Source organism: Biomphalaria glabrata, chromosome 1 (genome assembly GCF_947242115.1).
Source record: "Biomphalaria glabrata chromosome 1, xgBioGlab47.1, whole genome shotgun sequence".
Taxonomy (NCBI): domain Eukaryota; kingdom Metazoa; phylum Mollusca; class Gastropoda; family Planorbidae; genus Biomphalaria; species Biomphalaria glabrata.
Genome location: NC_074711.1, coordinates 17,392,449 through 17,418,462, shown reverse-complemented (window position 1 = coordinate 17,418,462; position 26,014 = coordinate 17,392,449). Strand labels below are relative to the sequence as shown.

At 34.7% G+C, this 26,014-nt stretch overlaps 1 protein-coding gene across 1 annotated transcript in view; it reads left to right on the top strand.

The window, feature by feature from the left end:
- LOC106074184 (transient receptor potential cation channel subfamily M member 3-like) overlaps positions 1–8,420 on the top strand; it is a 31,253-nt gene extending 22,833 nt beyond the window's left edge. Inside the window, exons 17-26 of the mRNA XM_056025672.1 lie at positions 97–174; positions 271–399; positions 807–935; positions 1,067–1,306; positions 1,604–1,778; positions 3,784–3,949; positions 5,082–5,260; positions 5,563–5,695; positions 5,805–5,946; positions 6,087–8,420. Coding sequence (XP_055881647.1) covers positions 97–174; positions 271–399; positions 807–935; positions 1,067–1,306; positions 1,604–1,778; positions 3,784–3,949; positions 5,082–5,260; positions 5,563–5,695; positions 5,805–5,946; positions 6,087–6,635 — 1,920 coding nt within the window. The 3' untranslated portion in view covers positions 6,636–8,420. The remainder of the gene's footprint in view (positions 1–96; positions 175–270; positions 400–806; positions 936–1,066; positions 1,307–1,603; positions 1,779–3,783; positions 3,950–5,081; positions 5,261–5,562; positions 5,696–5,804; positions 5,947–6,086) is intronic.
- The last annotated feature ends 17,594 nt before the right edge of the window (positions 8,421–26,014 follow it).

Sequence of the window (26,014 nt, the reverse complement as noted above, 5' to 3'; positions counted from 1 at the left end):
TATATATAAATATATTCTATAAAATGTTTAATAATCTAATGTAAGACAATGTAATTACTCTGTATCACTGATATATTTCTAAAACCTGGTTTTTAGGCATTTGTTTCATCAGTTGCTTGTCAAAATTCCATCAACAACATCTGGAAATCTGGGATAGTAGCTAGCTGGCCAAAGGTATTTAAAGATAAGCACTACAAAAAAATGCAACATCTTCTTTATTACTCTTTCATATTTAATCTTATTTTTATTTTGCTTTTATAATTTACTCAGGTATTTTTAGGAGCAATATGCCCACTGTATATCTTCAAGTTAGATATGGAGCACTCTGATGATGGATCAAAATTTAAAAAAATTATCAGCTTTTACTCTGCACCATTAACAAAATTTTCTATGTACACTGTAAGTTTTCTTTCATTAAAAATAATTGATTAAAAAGAATCATTTTTGTATAATGTTAACACAATTTTATTATAGAAGATGTAATATTCTTTTCTTATCTCATGCATTATTATGGGGGGATTATTATTATATTTGTAATTTAGATATTTTTTTATTAAACTTTTCAAATCTTTCCATTTCTGTTCTAGGCATCTTATTTTTGCTTTCTTATTCTGTTCACCTACATGGTTTTAATGGACTTTCATAGGAGTCCAACAGCCTCAGAGTATATTTTGTTTATTTGGATTGTCAGTTACTTCATAGGCTCTATACATTATCTCATGCATTATTATGGGGGGATTATTATTATATTTGTAATTTAGATATTTTTTTATTAAACTTTTCAAATCTTTCCATTTCTGTTCTAGGCATCTTATTTTTGCTTTCTTATTCTGTTCACCTACATGGTTTTAATGGACTTTCATAGGAGTCCAACAGCCTCAGAGTATATTTTGTTTATTTGGATTGTCAGTTACTTCATAGGCTCTATACATGCTGTAAGTATTAATTTACACCAATTTTAGTTTTATTAAACTAAGTGATTTCAGAAGCGCATTTACAATGGGCTGTAAGGTTGAAAACTGACATTATTTTACAAAGATTTTAATGGAGAGTTTTCTGTTTGCAGTTCATTGTTTTCCCTTCACCAACAATTGCTGGCAAGTTTAGGGATTACTTTGGCGTCATGGACAGATTAGAATTTGTGAATTTGCTGCTGGCTATCATTGGTTTTATTGTGAGGTGGTCTTACGAGTATGATGGGAAAGTGATCTACTGTGTAAATGCTGTTGTATTTTACATTTGTGTCATGAAACTGTATACAGCGAACCGAAGTTTGGGGCCAAAGATATACATGATTAAACGTATGGTAAGAAATTATCATCTGTCTTATTTTAAAGCATTTAATATGATGCATATTAAAGTAAACAGTATGGATTAAATTCTGATCCATAATGTAACTAAATTCATTTGCAGATTTTTAGATAAAGAAATGTAATGTAATAAATATACCCATTTTATAGAAATGATGTGTCAAATGTCAAAGTATCATATTTTGTTTATATTGCAATGAAATATTTATATGATTTTATACTTGGTTTTGAATCTTAAAAAGGATTATAATATAAAGAGTACTTTTTGTAAATTTTTTAATAAATATTCACAGCTCCTTGAGTTGGCCATGTTTGTTATGATTCTGATGGTTTTCCTCTTGGCTTATGGTGTTGCTAGTCAAGGATTGCTTTACAAAACCAGAAAGAAGGAGTGGATCATCATGAAAGATATTCTGTACTTTCCTTATTGGCAACTGTTTGGTGAACTATTCTTGGATGAATTGGAGAGTATGCTCTTTTTAAACTACTAAATTTACAATTTAACTGGATTGATGAAGACATTTAGAGTCAAATTTAAAATATGAAATTTAGAAATTGACTAGTATTACACACTGGCTACGCCTTGTTGATTTGTTCCCAGACCTTATAATGTTTATTATGGACACAACATTCCCTCCTTTTTTTTGGAACTTCAATAAACCGACCACATTTGGACAATCCCCAACATACGTTATAGCCATTATTTATCTCTTACTTTTAAATGAAACAGCTCACTCTCTTTCCTTCTCTCTCTCTCTGGAACCTCCTATTTGCTTTATTTTTACCCTGCTCATTGTAATGTTCTCTGACATAGACTTTTGACTTGAATTGGAATGACCCGTAATGTTCTCTGACATAGACTTTTAACTTGAATTGGAACAACCCATAATGTTCTCTGACATAGAATTTTGATTTGAATTGGGACAATCCATAATGTTTTCTGACATTAACTTTTGACTCGAATTGGAACAACCCATAATATTCTCTGACATAGAAATTTGACTTGAGTAGGAACGAGCCCCTTAATAATGCCCCCATCTGACCGACACACACATGTTTTTACCTATACATTCTCCTCCTGCTTGCAAAAATAAAGTCCTACATACACTATCTCTGACTTTACTTCCTATTCTCAATTCAATATCAAAATATTTAATATATTATATGTTGCTTTTTGACTGGAAACCCTTCACACACACACACACACACTTATTGCATCCTCATATTGGTCAACCCTCACCATACACTCTTCAGCTTTTGAATTCTAGATATAGCACCTTTGGTTAGTTTTATTTTGTGTGTGTTTCTTTTGGATCCTTTAATCATAATTAAAGCAAGCAATGTATGCTGTTAGACACCGCAAACATTTATTTAGACCATCAGTGTCAGAGCTAGAGGAAAAAAAGGCATTTTATGAAGGCTCTAATTGAATGACCTCTTCCTGTTCCCCACACTATATTTATTTAGGCATTGTGTCCTCTAAAAAAAAGGAAATATCAATTTTTTAAATTTAAATGTAATCATTTATTTCACCCCTTTTGAATGAAGAGAAAAAAGGGCTACAGAGTAGGCTTATAGTAGTCTTATCTACACAGGGAAACCCATGAAATCATTATCATTCCTTGCTCTTTTCTCAAAAAAAAAAAAAAAGAAATAGACTCTTGATCTATTTTTTGATACTATTGTAATGAATCTCACTATCCAGGCTCACTGCAAACTGCACCACACACCACCAACGTAAAGAACTTGACAACTCAGGGCTCCAAATAACGTAATAGTTTTATGTCAAATAAATCTGAGCCAATACTGTGCAACTGGCAATACATAACAAGACTGTACAAATACTTCTCCGTTAACAATCGTACCGCCGTATCATCTCTTGCACTGGCCTCTCCGTCTCGTCTCGAACTTGTACTGAGCTGTCATACTGAACCATAGATCGGGAAGTTGTGTCTCACTCAACTCTGATACCTTTGCTCTTTATTTAGGGTCCCCAATGGCCTTCCAGAACCAGATCGAACATCGCTCGAATCTTCTGGGTGGTCACTTGACTGTATTTGACGTGACTGGCCTGAGTACTATTCACTTTAGATGTTTCTTGAAACTTCGTAGTTGACGCTCTTGGCTCATCAGGGTTGACTGCTTGTCTAACCTGGGTCGATTTGGGTTGGCTGGCTACACACATACCACTACCCCCATCTGAGTCACCACCAGGTTCATTACAGTATTATTTTTATTTAGGCCATGTCAATAAGGAAGCAGAAATTAAAATACAATATTATATAAGGCAATTTTAAAGGAAAAAAGAAAGAAAATATGCTTCAAAATATGTTTGATAGTTTAAGATTTCTTGATACATACATAAATGAATGAATCAGTGAGTCAGTGGTATTTGAGGAATATATATATAAAAATAACTGCACCAAAATATGTCTACTTAATATAAAAATGAGTTCTTTTCCTTTCTCTACAGCTGACACTACATGTACAGATGATCTTAAAAGAACTTTGAATATGACAAGCATTCCAGATGATCTTAATACATGCCGTACATACAACTGGCTTGTTCCTTTACTGCTTGCTTTCTACTTACTTATTGGCAACGTTCTGTTGTTGAACTTGCTCATAGCCATTTTTAGGTAAAACAAACAAACTATTTACAAAAAAAAGAGCGAAATTATAAAGTTTTAGAGATGGTGATGTTTATGTATATGTTTATCACAGAACTTTGTAGAAGGTTGTGGTTTATGGAATATAAAGATTACCTGCTGCGTTGATAAACAGTAAAGTCAATGAAACCAAAGGAAAGTCTATGTTATTTCATTTTATATCTATCATATTTTGTCTAGTAATGTGGTTGCTAAAGATTGTACACATCTTATTGTACTAATTCATACAGCTCTCTGTGTACTGTAGCAACATATAGGCTACCTAACAGGGAAGAGTGATAATATTTTTTATAAAGTTTATATCATCTCAGTCTGTCTGTTCGTCTGGTAAAATTTTCTTATATGCTATTTTTTCCACACCCATTCTCAGATCAAAATTTACAAAATTATTTGTTGTACCTAAAAAAACATAGATCAGTACAAAAAATTAACCAATTAGTAATTAATCACTGGTAATTAATTATTTTGTTTGTTATTAAGTTATTTCGCTTATTATATTTTGTACACATTATTTCTCCCACTTCCCATTCTCAAATCAAGTTGAAATTATTATGAAATAATTAATCATAGTCCATTATGAAACATGAATCAATAAAAAAATTAACCGATTTGGTAATTAATTAGTGGTAATTAATTACAGGTAATTTTGTTATTTTATAAAGAGAACGGGAGCTTATTCCTGTAGTTTGATATATATGGCAGTGATTTTATGGTTCTCTCCTTCAATTAGATTTTTTTTTTGTTAAACAATTTTTTTTTTATTTTGCTTGTTTAAATAGTAAGAAAAAAAAGGACCATAATTAAAACACTTATTATGAAGATAGGTTGGCAATGTTTAGCTAAAAATTCAAACTCAAAAAGATTGAAATGGTTAAATTCACCTTAAAATTGCCAGCTCAAACTACAAATTGATGTTTTATGAGACCATTTTCATTAAACTTAATATGTTTAATAAAGAAAAATGATTAAGTCAGTGTAAAAAGTAAAAATGTCAACAACTAAAGCAGTTTATTTTACTTTTCAATGGATTATAAAGTACCATATCAGGGATATTTCAATATTCAATTGAAGTTTTTTTATATGACATGGTTTTTCTTTTCAGTCATGTTTTCGATACAGTAGAGAAGAATGCCATTGAAATTTGGAAGTTCCAGATGTATTTTCTTGTGATGGAATTTCATAACAGACCTATGCTCTTTCCACCTTTTAGTATCATACCTCTCTTACTGACAGGACTCAGAGCATTGTGCAGCAAAATTTTTAAGAAAAAGAAAGATAAAAGTAAGTCTGAATTCAATTTAATTTTTCTTTGGCTGACAAATTTGAAAAAAAAACGAGTTCTTTTATTCCACACTATACCACTATAGATAGGTTTGATGGTGCGAAAACATTTGTTTTCGAAATAATTCAAATTCATTAAATTTCTTGTACAGATCTAGGTGGAAGGGGAGATGTGGAAAAGGAAAGTTGTAGGGAAGATAATTTTATTTTAATAATTAATAATTTTACTTAGTGTACAATTTTTGTTGCAAGTTAAAACTTTTGTGAGGATTGTATTTGCTAAATCTATATTTTTTCTTTAGGTGAAAAGGTTGTGCAACATACTCTGGAGTATTTATCGTTATTTGAGAAAGAAATGATGGCAAACAAACAACGAGCAACAAAAGCAAATATTATGCAGTCTTTGGACATGAAGTTTAATATTTTACAATCAAGGTGCTGGACAACTTAAATTTTTTTTAATGTAAAATAATTATTATTTGTTTTACTTATTTTACTTAGATATTTTTTAAAAAATAAATTAATGCTCTGCATATTTCTCTAGGTTGGATGATTTGACTAGAATTATAGAAGATGATCTCATGTCAGAACATGTCACACCAGCAACAGAGCCAAATCCTTCTAAACCTCTCAATGTTGTGGATGATACTAGAATAGTGGAAGAAAATGATAGCAAGAAACAAGAGGTACTTTATTATTATAACTGGAAAGAGAGTGTATTGCCTATTGTTTTGTTAGGCTCCCCTTTTTTTTCATCATTATTGTCATTAGAATGTTATACTAAGAATAACATATTCATTGTTGAAATCTCTTTATTCTTGTTTAGCTGGAACAGGATGCTGTAGATGTGAAGAGGAAACATAAGCATAAGAAAAAGAAGAAAAAGAGAAAAGATGAGGATAGAAAGAAAGACATTACAGTCATTGTCGAGGAAGTAAACCTAGACAATCCACACACTGTGAAACCTTTGCCACAAATAAAAGAGATAAATATATCCCACAATGATAACCAATCAACTCCCAATCATCAACCAGAGCCACAAGATCTAGGAACTATATCCAGTGTACATAAAACATCCAGTGTTTCAAGTGTTTTAAGTCCAGGAGTTTCTCAGAATGTTAATTTTATCCCTTTAGATTCGGATGAAGAAGAAATTCCTTCCAACATATACTCACCAAGAGCCTCATTAAATATTCAAAGGTCATTTTCTCCTGCCCCAGTAAGTTTCTCTGATGAATCCTCTGGAAATAGTCATAGGTCTACTCCCAAGAAAAAACACCTAAAAACACGTCATCATTTGTCAAGGCTTAGGAGCCATGAGGAAGCAAAACAAATGTATCAAAAACCTCATTTCAATAACTTTTCTCAAAACTAATATTAATTTGCTTGTTAAATTACAACCTTAAGAACTTTGTTTTTCTCCGAGATCTCATACTCCTTTCTTAAGAGTTTGTTGGTCCAACAATACTACATCATTATCTAGACAATTGGTTTTCACATGTTTTGTTTTTTTTAAAGCTGCCTTCAAGTGCCAAAAGTAAATATCATGAGACCATGAATAAACTGATTTTATACTCATGTTTTGACCTTTTTTCTAAGTGCCATCTGGATATTTTTTGTCCACAACAAGGTTGACATTCTGGAGGTGCTCCCTAGTGTAGCCCATATTCTTCTGTAGTTCATCATCAAATATCACAGCATTAAGTTCCTTTGCTGTTGCTAGAGAATACTAGGGCTAGATATTTATATCTTCCCTTTATCTTCAAATTGGATTTCTTCAACCCACATATTGTGTACTTATTTTATTTTGTTTTTTATTGAAAGCTATAGACACCTTCAAATTTCAAGGCTTCAGAAAGTATTACAAAAATGTATATTTTATTTCAAATATTGTATTTTGTTGCCTGTCAACTTCTCAATATTTCTAAACATCTAGAAGTGTATATTGGTGAGGTGAACAATCTTTCCTTGTACCCAAAAACAAACAAATCCATTCTTTTGATCTCAGGAAAGCTAATAGTGACCAATGATTATCCTTTTATTTAATTAACTAAATACCGCAACAAATAATTCACAAATATATAAAACTGAGTATTTTATTCTGTCTGATCAGATGTTTGCACCATTAGTTAAATTTGTACAATTTTTAACCTATAGCAACTTCAGAGCTAATCATCATCTTGAGATTGTATTTAAGAAAGATGTGTATGAAACAGAATAACATTGGCTTAACTCAATCATTTCTTTACTTAACCATTATTTTGACTTAATTTGACTTCTCTTTATTCCTGCAATACATGATTAGTTGATATTTATGTGTTTATTGTTCACAAGACTAAAAACTGCTGACTTACATTTAATTTATGAAGAAACAATATATGATAATATACTATGTATCATATGATGTTTTACTAAGGTAGTATACACTGTTTTTAAAAGGTGTGGTAAATAATTGAACAATTTTCAGAATTTCATAAATATCATGTTTTAAAAACTCAATGTCTCCCGGTACAACTGCTGATTTTTTATTTATTTTGTATGCAAAATGTTGTATTTTTGATAATGTTAAAACTTATTAATTTTGTCAGAAGTATTATTTAGTTCTAATGCCTCTGGCTGCAGGTGAAAAGTTGTAACTCATATTTGATTAATAAAGTTCAGAGAAAAATAAAAGACATTATGCTACAACTTTTAAAATCATATTTACATTTAAGTCTTTGAAAACAATTTATTGTAACAGTTCTATATGTTTCGATTCGATTCCTGGAAATGTAATTATACAACTCATGTGTTTTGATATTTGTAAATGTTATTGTAATTATTTTTAGAAACATTTATATCATAGCTGATTTTTGGTTATTTATTTTATAATGAGCAGTATAAGCTTGCAAATATGTTTGGCATTCCAGCTCTCTTTTTTTCTGTGATATTTATTTTATATACACCAACAACTTAGTTATGTTAGTTGGCATTTAAAAGGATATGATTTATGATATTGCAATAATGAATTTACCACATTTTACAATGCTGCTATCAGGTTATTTTTTAATAGTAGATCTCTATGTTCATCTGTTATAGTATTCTCAAAAGTACACCAGTACTACTTGCTCAACAGTTTGTTCTGTTGACATTTAAATAAATAGAAATAATTCAAACCAAACATTGTCTTCTAGTTGTATATTGTGAAGCCAGAAACATTTATCTAGTTCAGTGACTTCTCGTGTTTTTCTTCTTGTTAGTTCTTTTTTCAAACATTGTATTCAGGGAGATGTGGTGATGTATCAGATCTACATTGTATTCAGGGAGATGTGGTGATGTATCAGATCTACATTGTATTCAGGGAGATGTGGTGGTGTATCAGATCTACATTGTATTCAGGGAGATGTGGTGATGTATCAGATCTACATTGTATTCAGGGAGATGTGGTGATGTATCAGATCTACATTCACATACAATTTCAGTTATGAATTGTTGGGATTTTTGCTCAATCCAAAGTAACTCCAGAGTTATAAGTTACTTCCCTTCCACCTCTTAGCCAGATTATCCCCCAAAAGAATAAATTAATATGTTTAATGACATTGACAACTCATTAATCATCATCTCTTCCCCCAATTATTTCAACCCATTTCTTTTTCTGACCTGCAACTATTTCACAACAGCAACAAAAGAATAATGAAATGACTACGCTCATATAGGCCTACTAACTCTTCAATCCATAGAAGTATATCCAATGATTGACCATTATATTGACCAGTATATTGCGCCAGTTCTTGTAGACTAGAATCTAGATGATGTTATATACTATAAGCCAATAATAGGCCATAAATATTGGACCTAGGTGAGTAGATCCAATACTGATACCTAGGTGAGTAGATCCAATACTGATACAGTGATACACAGGAATGAACCGATAGGACGTATAGCACTACAACATTATTTATTATTTTTTCTTGCCATATTTAACTATTCTTATATCGTTTGACCCTAGGTATTTAAACGAGTTAACTGCTAATGTTTATTTTATATGTTTATGTTATGTTAATGAACAGTTAATGTATATATGTATAATTGGACTCCTTCAGTCGGGTAACGACTATGGTTTATCTCGAACACTTTTTCATATGGCTGTGGAACCCTATTTTGGAGAGACACTCCTGTCCACATATATTGCATGTCAAGGTGGCTTTCGCTTTGGTGGTAGAGGAGCTGGCCATTTTCGGTGTGGCACGCTTTTTTTCAAGAATCGAGGCCCATGTTTTCTCGCTTTCTATAGCTTTTTTGGTCACCGTCTCTCACCGATTAGTGCGCTTTAAGGCTATGTCTTCCCGATGGTCAATATCAATGTTCACTGATTTTAAATCCCTTTTTATCCCATCAACGTAACGGAAGTAGGGGGTGACCAGTTTTTCTTGAGCCAGACGCATGTTGCCCGTCCCCGTTGTTATTTTCATCTTCTAAACATGTTTTCAAAAATATATTTCTTTAAAAAAAAGTATCAGATTATCGAAAAAAAAAAGCAAGTACTCAAATGTGAACAATAGATGTCAAGCTTCAATGAAACACAAACATTTCCTAGGGGGGAAAACATCTTTCAGTTCAATCTACAGGGAAATAGTATAAAAACACCAACTGCTGCTACAACTTTGTTCCTTGTCCGATGCCAGTCAGTGAAACCCCTGACACAATCTTGATGTGGTCGATAAAAAATGAAACAAACAAAAGGTGATTTAAAAAAAAATATATTTTCTAATTCAATAAAGATAATATTTTGACACATTCTGAATTTTAATTGGAGGAAACATAATCTCACTTTTTTGTTTAAAAATTTGATTTTCACTTTGAGCAGATGGAAGGCTTCTGCTCAACACTAAAAAAAAATCTAGGCTAAAACATTTTTCTCACATCAGAGTAGCCGAGGCTGCAGTGCAGCTGAACTAAAATAACGCTGCTTAGGACTATTTTTTGTTTTTTGTTTATTTTTAGCTTACGAAGGCCTCATGGCCCAAACGTCCTGTGTTTTTACTCGGCGGCAGGGTTTCCTATATGAATTTTTATTATATTTTGGACTGTTTAGCTCAACAAATCTGAATGAAATGAACGCCATAACTGGTTATTTATATGAATCAATACTTCCTTATGCACTTTCGGTTCTTCCAGCTAAACGTTATAAACAGTTAGGCCTATAGGGAAAGAAAATTAATTAGTAATTAACCTGAATTAAAAAGATCATAAAAAAAAACGATTAGTACATAACAATGATTAAACAAAATTTCCACTTACTTTTTGAATTACAAAAGTCCCACTTCTCTTGTCTTTTTACAAAACTTATATCCACTCTGTCTGTCTGGTAATAAGTTTGTACTTCTCCCACACCCAATCTCGGATCAAGCTGAAATTTTGCACAATTATTTAATTATTGGTAATTGATTGTTTTGATTGCTTTTGAACAAGGAAAAGAAATTGTACTTGGCTGATGTGGTGATATACTTTGAATTAGTCCCCTTTATACTTTGTAGAAAGGAATTGGTCACCGCTTTAAAGTTTGAAACTAACTATAGATAACTATAAAACCTTCTATTTTCATAAGAACTCTCCAGGCTTAGGGCGTCTTGAGCCCTCGATTTCAAATTCAGGTCGTTCAACTTTTAAAAAAATGCATTTAAAAAGCGATAGGTTCATAGCGTACTGAGAAAGCTAAAAGCATGAAATTGCGCTAAACAAAAACGGTTGTTTTTTGCAGTTTTTCAGCGCAATAGTATTGTAGTGTTGGCGTTGGCTGGGCCCACTTGTCCAAGTCCTCTTCAGCTTCAGTTTCACTCGAGCGCACAGAAGATGGTGATCTGAAGCAACATCAGCTCCTCGTCTGACACGTACATCCTAAAGAGATCGACGGAATTTCTTCCCAATACAGACATGGTCTATTTGGTTCTCTGTTGATAGGTCTGGTGATATCCATGTTGCTTTGTGTATTCGTTTGTGTGGGAAGACAGTTCCTCCAATTACTAAGTTGCTTGTGGCACACATATCTGCAAATATCAAGCATATGAAGACCTGACAGCATCCCAGTTGAAGCTCTAAAGGCAGACATTGATACCAGTCTGAAGTTACTCTACCCTCTCTTCTACAAGATATGGGAAAAAGAAGAAGTGCCACCAGAGTGGAAGGAGGGCTTCCTCATCAAACTTCTAAAGCTCCTGCTCCAACTATCGAGGGATAACACTAGTGTTAATTCCAGGGAAAGTGTTTAACCGCATTCTGTTAAACCGAATTAAAGATGCTGTAGATCCACATCTCCGTGACCAACAAGGGCTTTTGAAAGGAGAGATCATGCACAGATCAGATAGCGACACTACGCATAATTTTAGAACAGTCTATGGAATGGAACTTCTCTCTCTACGTCAGTTTTATAGACTATGAGAAGGCTTTTGACAGTGTGGACAGACAGACCATCTGGAGACTTTTGAGAGACTATGGAGTGCCTGAAAAAATTACAAATAGCATCAAGATGTCATATGAGGGGATGACTTGCTGAATAGTGCATGACAGACAACTGACAGAGGCATTTGAAGTCCAAACAGGAGTGAGGCAAGGCTGTTTACTCTCTCCCTTCTTGTTTCTGCTAGCCATAGATTGGGTCTTGAAGACAGCAACAGACCAGAAGCGGAACGGTATACAGTGGACACTGTGGAAACAGCTAGATGACCTTGACTTTGCAGGTGACTTGACTCTTCTTTCTCACACACAGCAGCAGATGCAAGAAAAGATAAATGTTGTTGCAGACAATTCAGCTAGAATGGGTCTTACCATAAACAGAGGGAAGAGCAAGGTGTTCAAGATAAAGGTATCCAACAATACACCAATTACAGTCCAAAGTGAGGGTCTGGAAGAGGTGCAAAGCTTCTAGCTTCACCTATCTCGGCAGTATCATAGACCACCATGGAGGAACAGATGCAGATGTCAGAACCTGCATTGGTAAAGCTCAAGCAGCCTTCCATCAGCTGAAGAACACCTGGGGATCTAGGGAAATAAGCACCACCACCACCAAGATCAGGCTCTTTAACGCTATTGTTAAACCAATACTCCTTTATGGAGCAGAGACCTGGAGAACTACCATCACCACCATGAAAAAAATCCATCAATACCTGCCGGAGGAAGATTCTTATGATCCGCTGGCCAGACAAGATCTCGAATGAGGAATTGTGGCAAAGAACAAAACAGCAACCCATTGAAGTAGATATCCTTCAGAGACGCTGAAGATGGGTACGTCACACCTTCGCAAGCCTGCATCCAACATAACAAGGCAAGCCCTAACCTGGAACCCCCAAGGAAAGAGGAAGAGGGGACGACCCAGGAATACATGGCGCCGCGATTTGGAAGCAGATGCCAAGCAGAGGGACAAAACGTGGGGAAAGTTAGAGAGACTCGCCCAGAACTGAGGCTCCTGGAGGAAGATGGTTGGTGGCCTATGCCCCAGAAGGGACCACGGGCAGAGATGATGATGAGATGACTTTTATATTTTGTTTTGTTAGATCTGCCATCTTCATTGTGTTCAACTTTCTTTGCCAGTTCTGTATCTGGAAGCTGTGCTAGTTAAAACTTAAAACTATTTTCTGCCTCCTCAGCAGGTTCATGACCGAGCTAAATTTAGATCAATCCGTCAACATGATCTTGTGAAAACCGTCTTTAAAAATAATAATTAGAAAAAAAAGGTTTTATATTTCCTGGCTTAATTATGTGGACTAAACTAGATCTACAGCGAAACAAAAGAAAGGTTGTTCTTTTTTAATGTAACTATCACATTACTTTCAGTTCTTTTAATCAACTTGTCAGCAGGGCCGGACTTAGGCCACTGCAACTTATGCGGTCGCAGCGGGCCCCGCACTTCCATAGGCCCGCGCTAGTTCTAGGTGTCAATTATGACATCAAACCATTATAACTTATATGTAATAACAGGATTTCAGCGGCCTCTCGATTATCCAGGGCCTCTTGAAAATCTCCTGTAATTGCAAAATATATCAAAAAGTCCCGGAAATCTCCTGAAAACTCATAAAAATCTCCTGAAAAATAGACCAAATTGTCATTTTGGGGTGCCAATTCTACGCGTGATAAAAAAACAAACTGCATTGTCAGCTTTCATTTAATAACAATTTATTGCAAAGACGAATGTATTTTCTAATAATTTTTTTAAATTTTGACGTTATGCTTATTTCTACCCTGACTGGGCAATCCCTTTCGCATAGAGCCCCGCAATCGCTAAGGCCGGCCCTGCTTGTCAGATTATTTTTTTTCATCTGAACAACCATTCTTTGTAAACCAGATCGAACGGGAGCCAATAAAAAATGTGTATCTTGCTATCATAAGCCTTTGTCTAGAAGCTACTACTAGCAGTACACACTGGCTATGCCCGTTGATTTGTTCCCAGGCTTTTTACGGTTTATTTTGGTATTTATTTTAACGATTCCCCTACACACATTTTTTAGCCCGTGAGTTCTAGTATCTGTTACATTAAAAACGGCCTGCTCTCTTTCTCTTTCCTTCTCTCTTTCTCCTTCTCTCTCTCTCTTTTTATGGAACCTCCTTTTTTGTTTGTTTTTTCACCCTGCGCATCTTACAGACTTTTGACTTGATTTGGAACAACCCGATTTATAACGCCCCCACCAGCACCACCACCGCAAAACACGCACACATACTTTTCGGCCGTAATCTCTAGAGTATCCCCGCCTTCCAAAAGTTAGTCAAAGTCTCAGACTTTACTTCGGCTTCTCAATTTAATATCGAAATATTTGTTACCTTTCGGCCGGAACCATACCACACCCTCTCTTTTACAATTTTCAGCTTTTTTTTTTTTTAAGAAAAATTACACTTCCTAACGTATTTCTTAGGATTGGAAATATTGTTGGATTGGAAATATTGTTGGATTGAAAATATTGTTGGATTGGAAATATTGTTGGATTGGAAATATTGTTGTATCTCTTCTCCGGAATCGATGTTTATTGTATGCATCAAGCAAACATTTTGAAGATGTGATTGTTGTGATAGAGTGATAGCATCTTCCCAAGTGACAAAAGAACGTGGTTCTAATGATGTGAGAGGCCACTGGGAGAGTCGTTGATGATTATTGTAGTGTAAGGTCTGGGCACGAGAAAGTCAAGGTTCTAATGAAGCCTTGTTCCTAGGCAGAGAAAGATTTGCTAGTGGACAGAGGCGGCCTTAGGGAGTGCGCGATACAGTGAATTTTTTTGTCACCGTCAACCCATCGTGCTAATACTCATGGCCCTGATATGACACTCGCCCACGGCCCCGAGCACTGCTAAGGACCTCTCTGGTGTGGAATGGCGATGTGGCAGCTGATTAATACGACAATCATTCCCGTTGTTCCCGTTGTTCCCGTGTACCAGAGTTATAACGGCGGAGATGTCTGAGACACAGACAAGATGATCACGTGATCCTACTGAACGTACCGCAACAGCGGAATTCATAAACATTTTCCTGTAATCTAACCAGCTGACTTGCTTCTCCTTGACTTACATATAGTAGAACGTCGTTTATCCGAGCGTCAGTTATCCGGAACGTAAAATATCCGGACCGTCGTCTAAGTGGTCTTGCTAACGTGCAGTCAAAGATCAGCGATTATTTCTCTCAATAATGGGAGGCTACTACGCATAACGCTTTGTTGCCCTGTATATTTTACTTGAAATTGTATGTTTACGTAACGGTAGGATACGTCCATAGGAATTTTCTTTGCATTGTTGGTGAAATGAAACTTTTAAAATATTCCACATTCATTTATCCGGCTGATCGATTATCAGTACAGATCCCGTTCCCAAATATTCAAAGCATTGATGTCCTACTGTAATCTTTAACATTCCACAGCAGACATTTTAATATATTTTCAGAATTTTTTTTTACACACTAATAGAAGACCTAAAGCGCCCAAAGGTCAACATTTCATAATCTACATAAATTACAAGCTCTACGGAACTCCATGAGGCTGACGTTTTTTTTTTAGACAATTTAAATTTAAATTGCTATTTAGGATTTGATTAAACAAAGAACAAATACACCCTGCTGAAGTCACGAGTTAATACGCCACAAAGTTAAGATGTAGGGACACTAACGTTAAAAAGACTTCTGAGCTGACTATAGTGGCACCGCTTAACTGAAGATATTAGTGGATATATCTTACTACAACTTGTATAGATCACATTGAGTGTAAATAATTGAATTAAAATTGGTTTCGAAAGTCACTTAATTTGTCCTCAAATAAATGAAAACATCCCTCAAAAGAATTAATTAGACATCACACATTCAATTCTACTAGGAGACAATGAGCAAAACATCCGGCCCAGAAATGAAAATCCAGATGTCATTCTCTTTAGTGTAGCACGTGACGTGCAAGACCGGGGTAAAAAAAGTAAAACACGTACCCGAGACAAAACGAGCTATCGACCAGGAAGTATTTCAAAGTATCGCATCTGGACACAAAAGGACCTCGACATAGATCCAAGGCTGGTCTATTTCAATTGATCTAGTTCTTAAACATAAAACTGTGTACAGTCAAAGCCCTGTATTGTTTTTTGTCTAACTTATCTGTGGCTCAATAGAAAAATATAATGGACACATAGGCCCTTATGAAACCCCGTTGGACCAAAGTAAAAAAGTGGACCACGAGAACTTCCTACTTTTGGCCAAACATCCTGTGGGTATTTTATTTCCTATACAGTTTTTCCACTCTCTAGCAGAAAATCTTTCCTTTTTTTACCGTGACTCTTTGTAAAGATAATTTTTTTACATTCTTAACTGAGCGGTCTCAAATTATTCTTCAAGCTTGTAAAAAGATTCGCTTTGAGTCACTTTGAGACGATAAGATTATGGTGGGTGAAGCACCATACCAAAAACAAACAACAACAACGCAACATTATTAAACTGTAACCAATTCAAAGATATAAAGTGTCATTCATAATCCCAGTTCACGAGCAGGGGGGCAGTGGGGTTTAAAGGGACGTAAATGTAAGGGAGCTTACCCCATCCCCAAACATACACCCACACACACCACCACACACAGCTCTCCAGTCATATTTACAACAGATTATTTTAGTATTACTAAAACTAAAACTAGAATGTTCAGTATTCGAATTATAAGTAAACTGATCTTAATACTTCTAAAGCTTTTGACGTCTCGTTTGTCTAATTACTGGGTAGATGAAAAGAATTCTTGAACAAGCAAAAGAAAAAAGATTACTTAAAAAAAAAAAAAAGCTTATTTAAGGGAAAGAACCGCTAATTACTGCCATTTATCTGCCATTTTATCATATAAAACAACATTAATTAATTAGTACTCATTGATACATTTATTGGTTACGTTTTGGATTGATTCGTGTAATGTCATCAACTTAAATAATTATGCAAAATTTCAACTTGATACAAAAATGGGAAGTGGGAGAAAAACATATCAAAATGTAATAAGAGGATTAAATCCATACATACATCAACATCTCTCATTAAGTAGCAGTTATTCCCCTTATTTTGACATCAAGCGAAGTAACTAATGACCAATAAGTAATTAATTAATTGGTTAATTTTTATATTGATTCATGTCTTGTCAGAAACTACACTGAATAATTGTGTAAAGTTTCAACTTGATCCGAGAATGGGAAAAGGGAGAAAAAATATGTTCAAACCTTTTACCAGACAGACAGACAGACAGACAGAGTGAGTTGATATAAGCTTTGTAACAAATTAAAGGGCACAACATGGCCTAAAATGTGCCGATGTGCCAAAATAATCAAATCAAATCAACCAGTCATTGTGAGGGCTTTGTGGTGGGGGAAGAGGTCATCACGAAATGGTCACACAAAGTTGTGACCTAAGATACCCCTTTCTTAATCTTCAGACACAGGAGAATTAACTTTTTTTTCTCTTTCGAAATGTCTATTATTTTGCAATACTTGCATAAAGAAAACACATCTGATAGCATTTATACGGTACCTTAACTGCTTGATAACGTTTCAAAACATACAGGCGTAAAACACTGTAGCAAAATTGAATAGTTCCACATTACTCTCTTTAAAGTATAGACTAGAGGCATATTACCATATTTTACCAATGCTTTTTTTTTCTTTTGCCAAGACATATATCTATAGAGTAAAATTGATTTAATCAGTTCGGTGAGTGTGAGTGTATGTTCCGAAGAGTGGAGACACTGGTCTGGCTATCCAAGCATGTGCTAGATATACGGATCAGAAAGTTGCATCAAGTAAGCCTGCTTACTTTAAGTAATGTCAAAAGACGTTTTCCTTGAAATATATAGATGATTGCAGAATAATTATGAAATATTAATTTAGCTTTTTTTCTAAATGCTAGTTGAATGAATATGTTAATTAAATTATATCTATCTAAAAATAAAAATAAACCCAAAATGAAATGATAATAATAATAAGGCTAGTCTCCGAGTCCGAAGATTAATAAGGAGTGCAGTATCTCCCGTGGCAACGCAGCCCAGGCTACCCAGAGAAGACAACCATTTTCCGTCGGTGGTTGATTTAGATTTTCTTTTTGCCGTCTACGTCTGTCATCGGGAGTGCATTTTCTTTGAGCCTCATTTGTGTATCCCGCGACCCTTGTACGTGATCCGTGATCTCCAGCTGTCTCGATCTGAATCCGCTTGCAGACAGTTGCTCTTTTCTATGTCAGTTAACGCAAGTTGGAGCCTAAGCTGGTCTTTAAAGGCGTTTCCGTTGGGCACCTGTTACGTCGAACCTTTCAGCGCACCAAAAAGAACTGCTTTTGGAATACATTCGTCCCCCATACGAACACGTGCTCTGCCCAGCGTAACTGTTGGACTATAAGAAGTTCCACTATACTGTCTATACCGACGTTCGAGGACATCGCTGTTTGTAGTTGGTCTTGCCACCGTATGTCCACGATGGAGCGGAAGCATCTTTGGTGAAAGCGTTCAAGAAGTCTTAGTTGCTTTCTGTATAGCACCCATGTCTCAGATTCATATAGAAGGGTTGAGAGAACCGCTGCTTGGTAGACCCTGATTTTTGTAGAAAGGTGGAGCGACTTATTTCGCCAAACTTTCGCCTGGATGCTCTGGCCAAACGTATCAACTTCTCTTGAAAGCGATGCACCATTTGACGCAATGGTTCCTAGTTATCTGAAGTGGTCTACCTTGTGTCCATTTACGGTGATCTTAGTAGCTGAGTAAAAGATTTATTGGGTGACTTCTGGAACATGACTTGTTTTTCCGAAGTTTATAGATAACCAAAAGAGGTGGTAGCGTATGCAAATTTGTTGACCATGAGCTTATACAAAACATAGAAAAACCTAAGAACCTATAAAAGTAATTTAAAAAGACTTTACTTCAAAAAAAGAAGATGATTATGTCCTACGAGTGTCCCTAGATTCCTTTTCTTGACGTCTGCTGACCTATTTCTTAGGAAACCACACAAATGATGTCTACGCTAAGACAAAATGACAAGAATGTTATCTTGAATGTTATCTTGATTTATGGGTTCTGTAATATGAACTGATCACATGACTTCAACAACGTGACACAAGGGCATAAGGTTACCTATTAAAAATAAAGTGTCAACTATTTGGCTCACGGGGAGATAATTTGATATACACATCGAAAGACTACATTTTTTAAATATTCATTCTTACTAATACAAAGATCGTTTTTGTTTTCTTATGCTTCTATTTCTTTTTCTCATTGTAAAGGAATTAAGAATGTCTGATTATTTCGTAAAACAATCGTAATATATAGGTCTATACTAGCTGAAATGCCCGGTATAAATCAGATAGATACCGGATTTAAAACAAAATTGCGATAATTTCGTCGTGATCAATATTTCAGTATCTATAATGCACCCTAGACTTATAACAAAGTTGTAAATGGTACATCTACACCGTGTTAAAAAAAATAACAACTTTCAACAACTTCTATATAAATTTGCTTTGTCAAACTCACGAAGGTCAAGGGGTCCCATAATCACCAGTACGAGCTCGCATGTTACGATGCTATGACACCATGACCCACAGTAGAGGCGTAGTGAGCAAAAAACGTGCGCCCTGGGCAAGGTACCTTATTGCCCCCCCCCTCTTGCATTTTCCATGAACATCACTTAGAAATATAGGCTGTGTGTGGCAATCCCCTGAAGATGGGGCCCTGGGCATCTTGCCTCCCCCCCCCCCATCACTAGGCCCATGAGTTCTACAGCCATACAAAGAGGAATTTTACTTTTAAGTCTCCATGTGCAGCTTCTCCTTTGAGACTGCAAGGAATCTCCATTTTACAAAATCATGGAATAAACAGGTTTAAACAAAATATTTTATAATAAAACAAAAGTTTCAGACAAAAAAAAAACGTTTAAAAAAAAAACGAAGAAATAATGAAATGAAATAATGAAATGAAATAGGAACAAATTGTTTCATGCTCTTTAGACACGTTTGTATGAGTTTTGATTTGATCACGCTTAATTTCTAACTGCACTAAAAGCCGGTTACATCAGATTATCTTTCTTTGTTTTCATTTCTTTGTAGCAAAAGACCTTCAGTTGTTGTTTTTTTAATATTAAACTGCATGATTAAAAAAAATAAAACTATTGAAAAATACACAGACCAGATAAAAAATTTGACACAAATAAGAAAGTTAAGAAAAAACTGTAATTTTGCTGTTCATCATTGAATTTTGATGGTGACATTTGACAAAATATTGATTTGGCAAGTGCATGCTATAAGTTTTATAAGTTAAAATATAATACGCCTTTAGCGGATTAGTTGTCTACCAGCAGTTTGGTGCTATAAGTCAACGACTGTACCAGATCACCTGTCGCGACATGCTCAGATTAAAATAAAATAAAAATAATAATATTGACCAAAGGTTTGTAGTAGTCTCCCTTAACACAATATAAGCTTCTTTAAATTTCCTATAATATAATATGAGCTTTTTAAAGTCTCCCTTAACACAATATAAGCTTAAGTTTTTTCTAAATATTTATTTTTATATTTTGCTTGTTACTCATATGGTCTCGCTACAAAAAATGTGTATGAAATGTTGTGTTCTATCCCTGATACATTTGAGCCCGTGGGCGTGATGCCATTCTGTAGAGCTTTACGTTTTGTTTTTCATGGCCTCGTTTAATATTTCAAACTCGTCTTGTTGTTAGTTACCAATTTTTTTTTAAATTATAATTTGTGTGTGGGTGTGATATTTTATTCTTATTAAAGTATTAACAATTTTGTTGGAGCGATTTTTTAATGAACACTTTTTAGAGTCCTTTAAGCAAGAAATCTTCTGCACAGAAGATGCGAGAGCCCTGATTGTACCGAGTCACGTGTCAAATGTAGTCCATGGGCCTTAGTTTGTGCACCACTGTTTTATCAATAAAAAACAAGACAAAGAAACTGTTGGATTAGCTGATCTCTTTTTTTATCCAGCTAATACTTAGCAGTTATGACGTACAACCGGACGAATACAAATGAAACTGACGTGCTTGAATAAGATACACTAGAGTTACTGCTCTTATTCGTCAAAATATATTCTTAAGATGTTTGGTAGAAATTAAAGTGGCCGATAATAATGAAGTCTCACTCTGGGCAGTCACTATTGTTCTGTGCTGTTTTTTCGTCTGGCCGTTCATCTGTCTGTCACGTTTAGATAAATTAAAATTTAGATTTCTTTCTTTCTTTCTTCGTTTCTGTCTGTCTGTCTGTCTATCTATCTATTTATCTATCTATCTATCTATCTATCTATCTATCTATCTATCTATCTATCTATCTATCTATCTATCTATCTATCTATCTATCTATCTATCTATCTATCTATCTATCTATCTATCTATCTATCTATCTATCTATCTATCTATCTATCTATCTATCTATCTATCTATCTATCTATCTATCTATCTATCTTCGAGTGCTCTAAATAGACTCTACTCTGCTTTTACACAATTTAAGGAAAGGAGAACAAAATCACTAACAATACAACACTACAATATATTGAAACTACAAACACATTGAAATTACAAACATATTCAACACACAATTTGAAAATACAAACACATTGAAAATACATATTGAACATACAAATTGAAAACACATTGAAAATACAAACCTATTGAAAGTTTGAATAAATTGGGACTACAAACCTATTAGAAACACAAATACATTGAAAATACAAGCATTTAAAATGATCTAATTTATAACGTCCATCATTTCAGTATCTGAGTAAGGGAAATACAAGAATTATTTTATCGCATGCAGCAACTTTTAAAGCGAGCATTGTTGAAGATGTAAATAAGGGATCTTGGCATTCCAGTGCACTCACACGTACACACATACACACATACACGTACTTTCTGGCCGGAGAATTAAAGTTCTAAAGCTTTTAGTTTCTTTTTGTGTGCAAACATTGCCAAGTCTGTGAGAGCGCTGTGTGGGATTAAAGTCTAAATGAAAACACTTTGGTTCAATTGAAAGTTGGATTGGCCGAAATGGAAGGCATAAGCTCAACAATACGCAGACATCACAGAGAGTTACGTCCCTTATTACATTAAACAGTAGCACTTAGTTTCTCCAACACATGATTGTACTTTTTCCCCGATCTTTTTGTAATTTGTAAAGGGGTAATAACTCTTTCTAAAATAAGTCTTCGTAAACGGAATGTATATTTCTTAAAACAAACAAAAATATTCAATTTCACTTTCTAAAAACATTTATACCTTTAATTCTTTACTTCTAAAACTCTTTCAATTTGAATTGAGTGCGAGTGTGTTTGTAAATCATAGCAAAAAATATTCTCCCCACCATGTTAAAATACGATAAGATAGGATAAGCTAAGATCATTTTTATTGATCCAATCAAATATATACAGAATATAACAACAATTGACAACCTCAGCGTAACTACTGTAACAATAACATTATAGATGCAAATACGAACAATATTCACACACGAAACACATACACACTCACAACCAGCGCTTTTTGAATTAGACTTCTATGTACTTCTCGATGATAACAGATGATCTTGTAACACTCTAAGTCTCTGACCGACAGTGGGATGAAGGAGTTGTCCTAATGGAAAGGAGATGACCACTTCGTTCAGATCTTATGTAATAGTGGTTTAATGGGTGAAGGTTAACCAATATTAAATCAGTGTGCGATATTTTAATGTCAAATCTGCATAAAGTGTTCTCATTCTATACACGTAACACAAAATTGCAACTCCGTTAGCAGAGACCATCGATTATATGTATTATTTAGTTTTGTGTATTCTATTTCTAGATCATATAATTTATTTATTTCTAAAACGAACGCCTTTCTAAGACTAACATGAGCTCACTCTATCAATCTGAATGGTCTTGATGATTATACATTGTGCGATATTTGTTCAAACGTACGAACACAAAAAATATCCCTTCATTTGCTCTAAATTAGTCTGAACCTCCATAGTTAGACTCTCCTGATTTGATACAGTATTTAATGTGTATAGAAATAAGGTAAAAAAAATGCTGGGCAAGACTTCTAGGCAAGTGAATGTCATGCCCGGACTTTGTAGGCCCGACTATGGACTTAATAAATCTCTGGTGAACAAGTAAGACTAGGTTAATATATGAATAAAAAGTAGGTCAAAATCATTTTCTTTTTTCCCAAGGAACGTCAATGAACTAAAGAAAACACAATTCAAAAGTTTTTTAGTTTTATGTCATGACAAAAAAAAAAAAAGAGCAAGAACTATTTATTTATCAGAAGGAATTTTTTTTTTCACAGAACAGTTCAAAATTACTCAGAATGCAGGAAATTGCTTGGCGACAGAGGGCGCTCACAGCGCTCTCCACAACCCTTAGCCGCAATGAGGCCTCCATGCCTTTTCGAACAGGTCCTTAAGATTTATATGCCCGAGCCTGAAATAATTAGGCCCCTCATTCAACTATACATGACATAAGAGATTTCAACTGTTTTCATTCAGAAATTTGATCTCTACTGGAACGAGTTTATGTGCCTTTTAAAATAAATAAAAAATAAATGACTTTTTTTTTGGAGGGGGCTTTTAAAACTTTGAGTAACAGTAAACTGATACGTTTGAGATTGAAATAGTGGACTTAAAATGAATTAGACTTACTTTTAAACATAGATACTGACACTTCTTTACGCGTTGGAAGCATTGGGCGGCAAGTTGTCTCAAGAGAAATCGATCTCCAGGAAAGTTAAGAAATAGTTGACAACGAGAGTTAATTTTAATATATATATATATATATTAGTTATTACTACTAGTAAAACTGAAACAGCAAATCTAAGTTTAAACCTTGTTCAGAAACTAATTAAACTAATTAAGAATCATGCTCATGAACATTTGAGCGGACTCCATCATAGCAGTTCTAACTGAATGCAGTCGATATGACATTGATAGAGACCTTAACTTAATTTATGACAGCCGAACAGTGTGTCTTGCAAACACCTTGAACAGAATTTACATTATTGACCTTCAATTATCTGTAAGATAAATATGTCTTCAATGGGAAGAGTAGGCTACTATTCCTTTTCTTTGATAATAAACAGATTGATATCTTTCCCCTACTTAACTCTAACAAGTAAAGACCGATCGATAGTATTTTGTTTCACATTAGATAGATTGAGGCCTACACCGTTACCCACATTAACCCTAACCTACAAAGAGAACTAAGTGTACTTTTATATTATACAGATCTACATTCCCAACCCCGACTCCCCTCCCCCCCTCAATGAACTCAAACATGTAAGACAACTAAAGTATTAGCTACTCTAAACAGACAATAGAGACTTTTGTGTGTGTCCGCGCAGGCCAATACTACATGATTGATTCCATATGTTGTTTTGTTTTACCCTTTTTTGTTTCATGATCTAAGCTTTGCCCACGTGTAATTAGTTTATATGAGCTGATTACGTCACCCAGTTGCCAGGCTGGCTGTTGCTTATCTGATTAGATACAAGACCAGATGAACTGTAAATAGAAACGTTGATGGTGTGGACCAATTTATAAACGTAAGTTTCCTGAAGTCTTTAAAGTAAAGTTTGTTTCCGATAAACTGGTTCACTATTTTTAAAAATGTATTTATTGTTTTTTTTTCTAATGACAGACGCTAATAGCTGCAAAAAAATTTAGAGTAACAGAAGAACTGGCCTTCTGGGTCTTCTGGGTAGAACTGGTCAACCGTGGGGGAAATAATCATTATTGACAGTGACAACTGTGAAAAGTTTGGTAGACCATAAAATCTATACAGTTGTACAGTGCCTGGGAGACAAGGAGTCACAATTAAGATTTGGCACAACGAAGATTTATTTCCAGAATTCAAGGGAGTAGCAATATGAAACATTTGTACAAAATGGCGAGCCAGAATACTTAAGAATGTTACCCTCTATATACACAGAAACATTTACACTTGTAACAATAGAAACTATTTTTATGAAGGGTTAAAAATGATTCATAATGGAAGGAGCTCCCTTACCATTCTAGTTCCAACACATAAACTCATCAAGATAAAGAAAAAAACCTTCATAAACATGTGTTTGTATATTCACAGTGTTCTAAAGAAATCTATTACGCAAAGCTTTTTAAGATCTTGGATTATTTATTTTGCATTCTCAGGCCTACTGCTAACGCTGAATTAGAGCGATGTTAGAGAATTACGTAGAAAAGAACAAAGTCTGTTACACTTAGAGACATTTTGGGGATACACTTTAGCAGCACGAGGTTACCATGGGCACTTCTAAGTGCGTTGACAAGACAAATCTCGTAAAGTACATCCAGGATGTAGAGAATGTCATCCAGGATGTAGAGAATGTCATGTGATTACAACTGTAACAAGTAAAAACATAAATAAAAATACTTTTAAAAAAAGACATCTTTTATACAGCTTTTAGAGCGATAATTTTGCCATAGATGTTGTGGTATAAGTTGAATTAGTCCCCTTTGAGGAGGCTTGAGCAATGAGTGAACAAGTATTTTTATGCGTTTAAAAAAGCGATCACAGTAACAGTCATGCAGATATCCCCTTCCCCCACCTCCCTTTTTTCCCAACTGGTCAACATACGTGATAGGATCATAGCGCATTGAGAAAACAAAAAGCATGAAATGGCGAAAAAAACAAGGTTACAAAGACAGTTTGTGTGGAAACACAAACTCAAAATCGGCCCTCGAAGTGGTCCACCCAGGCAGGCTTCAATATTTTCAGAAAGAACATCCAAATGAAATTATATCAAAGACAAATGAGAGATGAGAATGGAGAAATAAGGTTGACAGATCTTGTGTAGTGCCCCAACGGTCCAGCAGATCAAAGGATAGGTGCAAGTGAATGCAAACTTAAATGTGAACCTGGCCTAACTAGTTCCCCTTTCGGACCTTGTGGTCTATAGGGCAGATGATGTAAAGTTCATATGTTTTTGTGGCCTACGGTTAACGAGGGTGTCATGTAGCCAGCAAAACGACCAACCGTCAGGTGCCCATTGGAGCTGGGTGGACTCGGAGGCGCCCAAGGTTTCCGAAGTTGAAAATACCAGACTTTATGCTACTGTAGACATAGGACCTCCTTGCCTAACTGAAGTCTTTACAAGATTATTATTTGTTTTAAATTAGGTCTAACTTATAATGCATACTAATTAGCTTTTTCTCTTTAAAAAAACTAAAAATTAGATTTTTCGCTTTCAGAAAAAAAAAAGTAGCCGTTGCATCAGAACTTTAAATGGTCTAAAATATTGTGATGTCGGATTT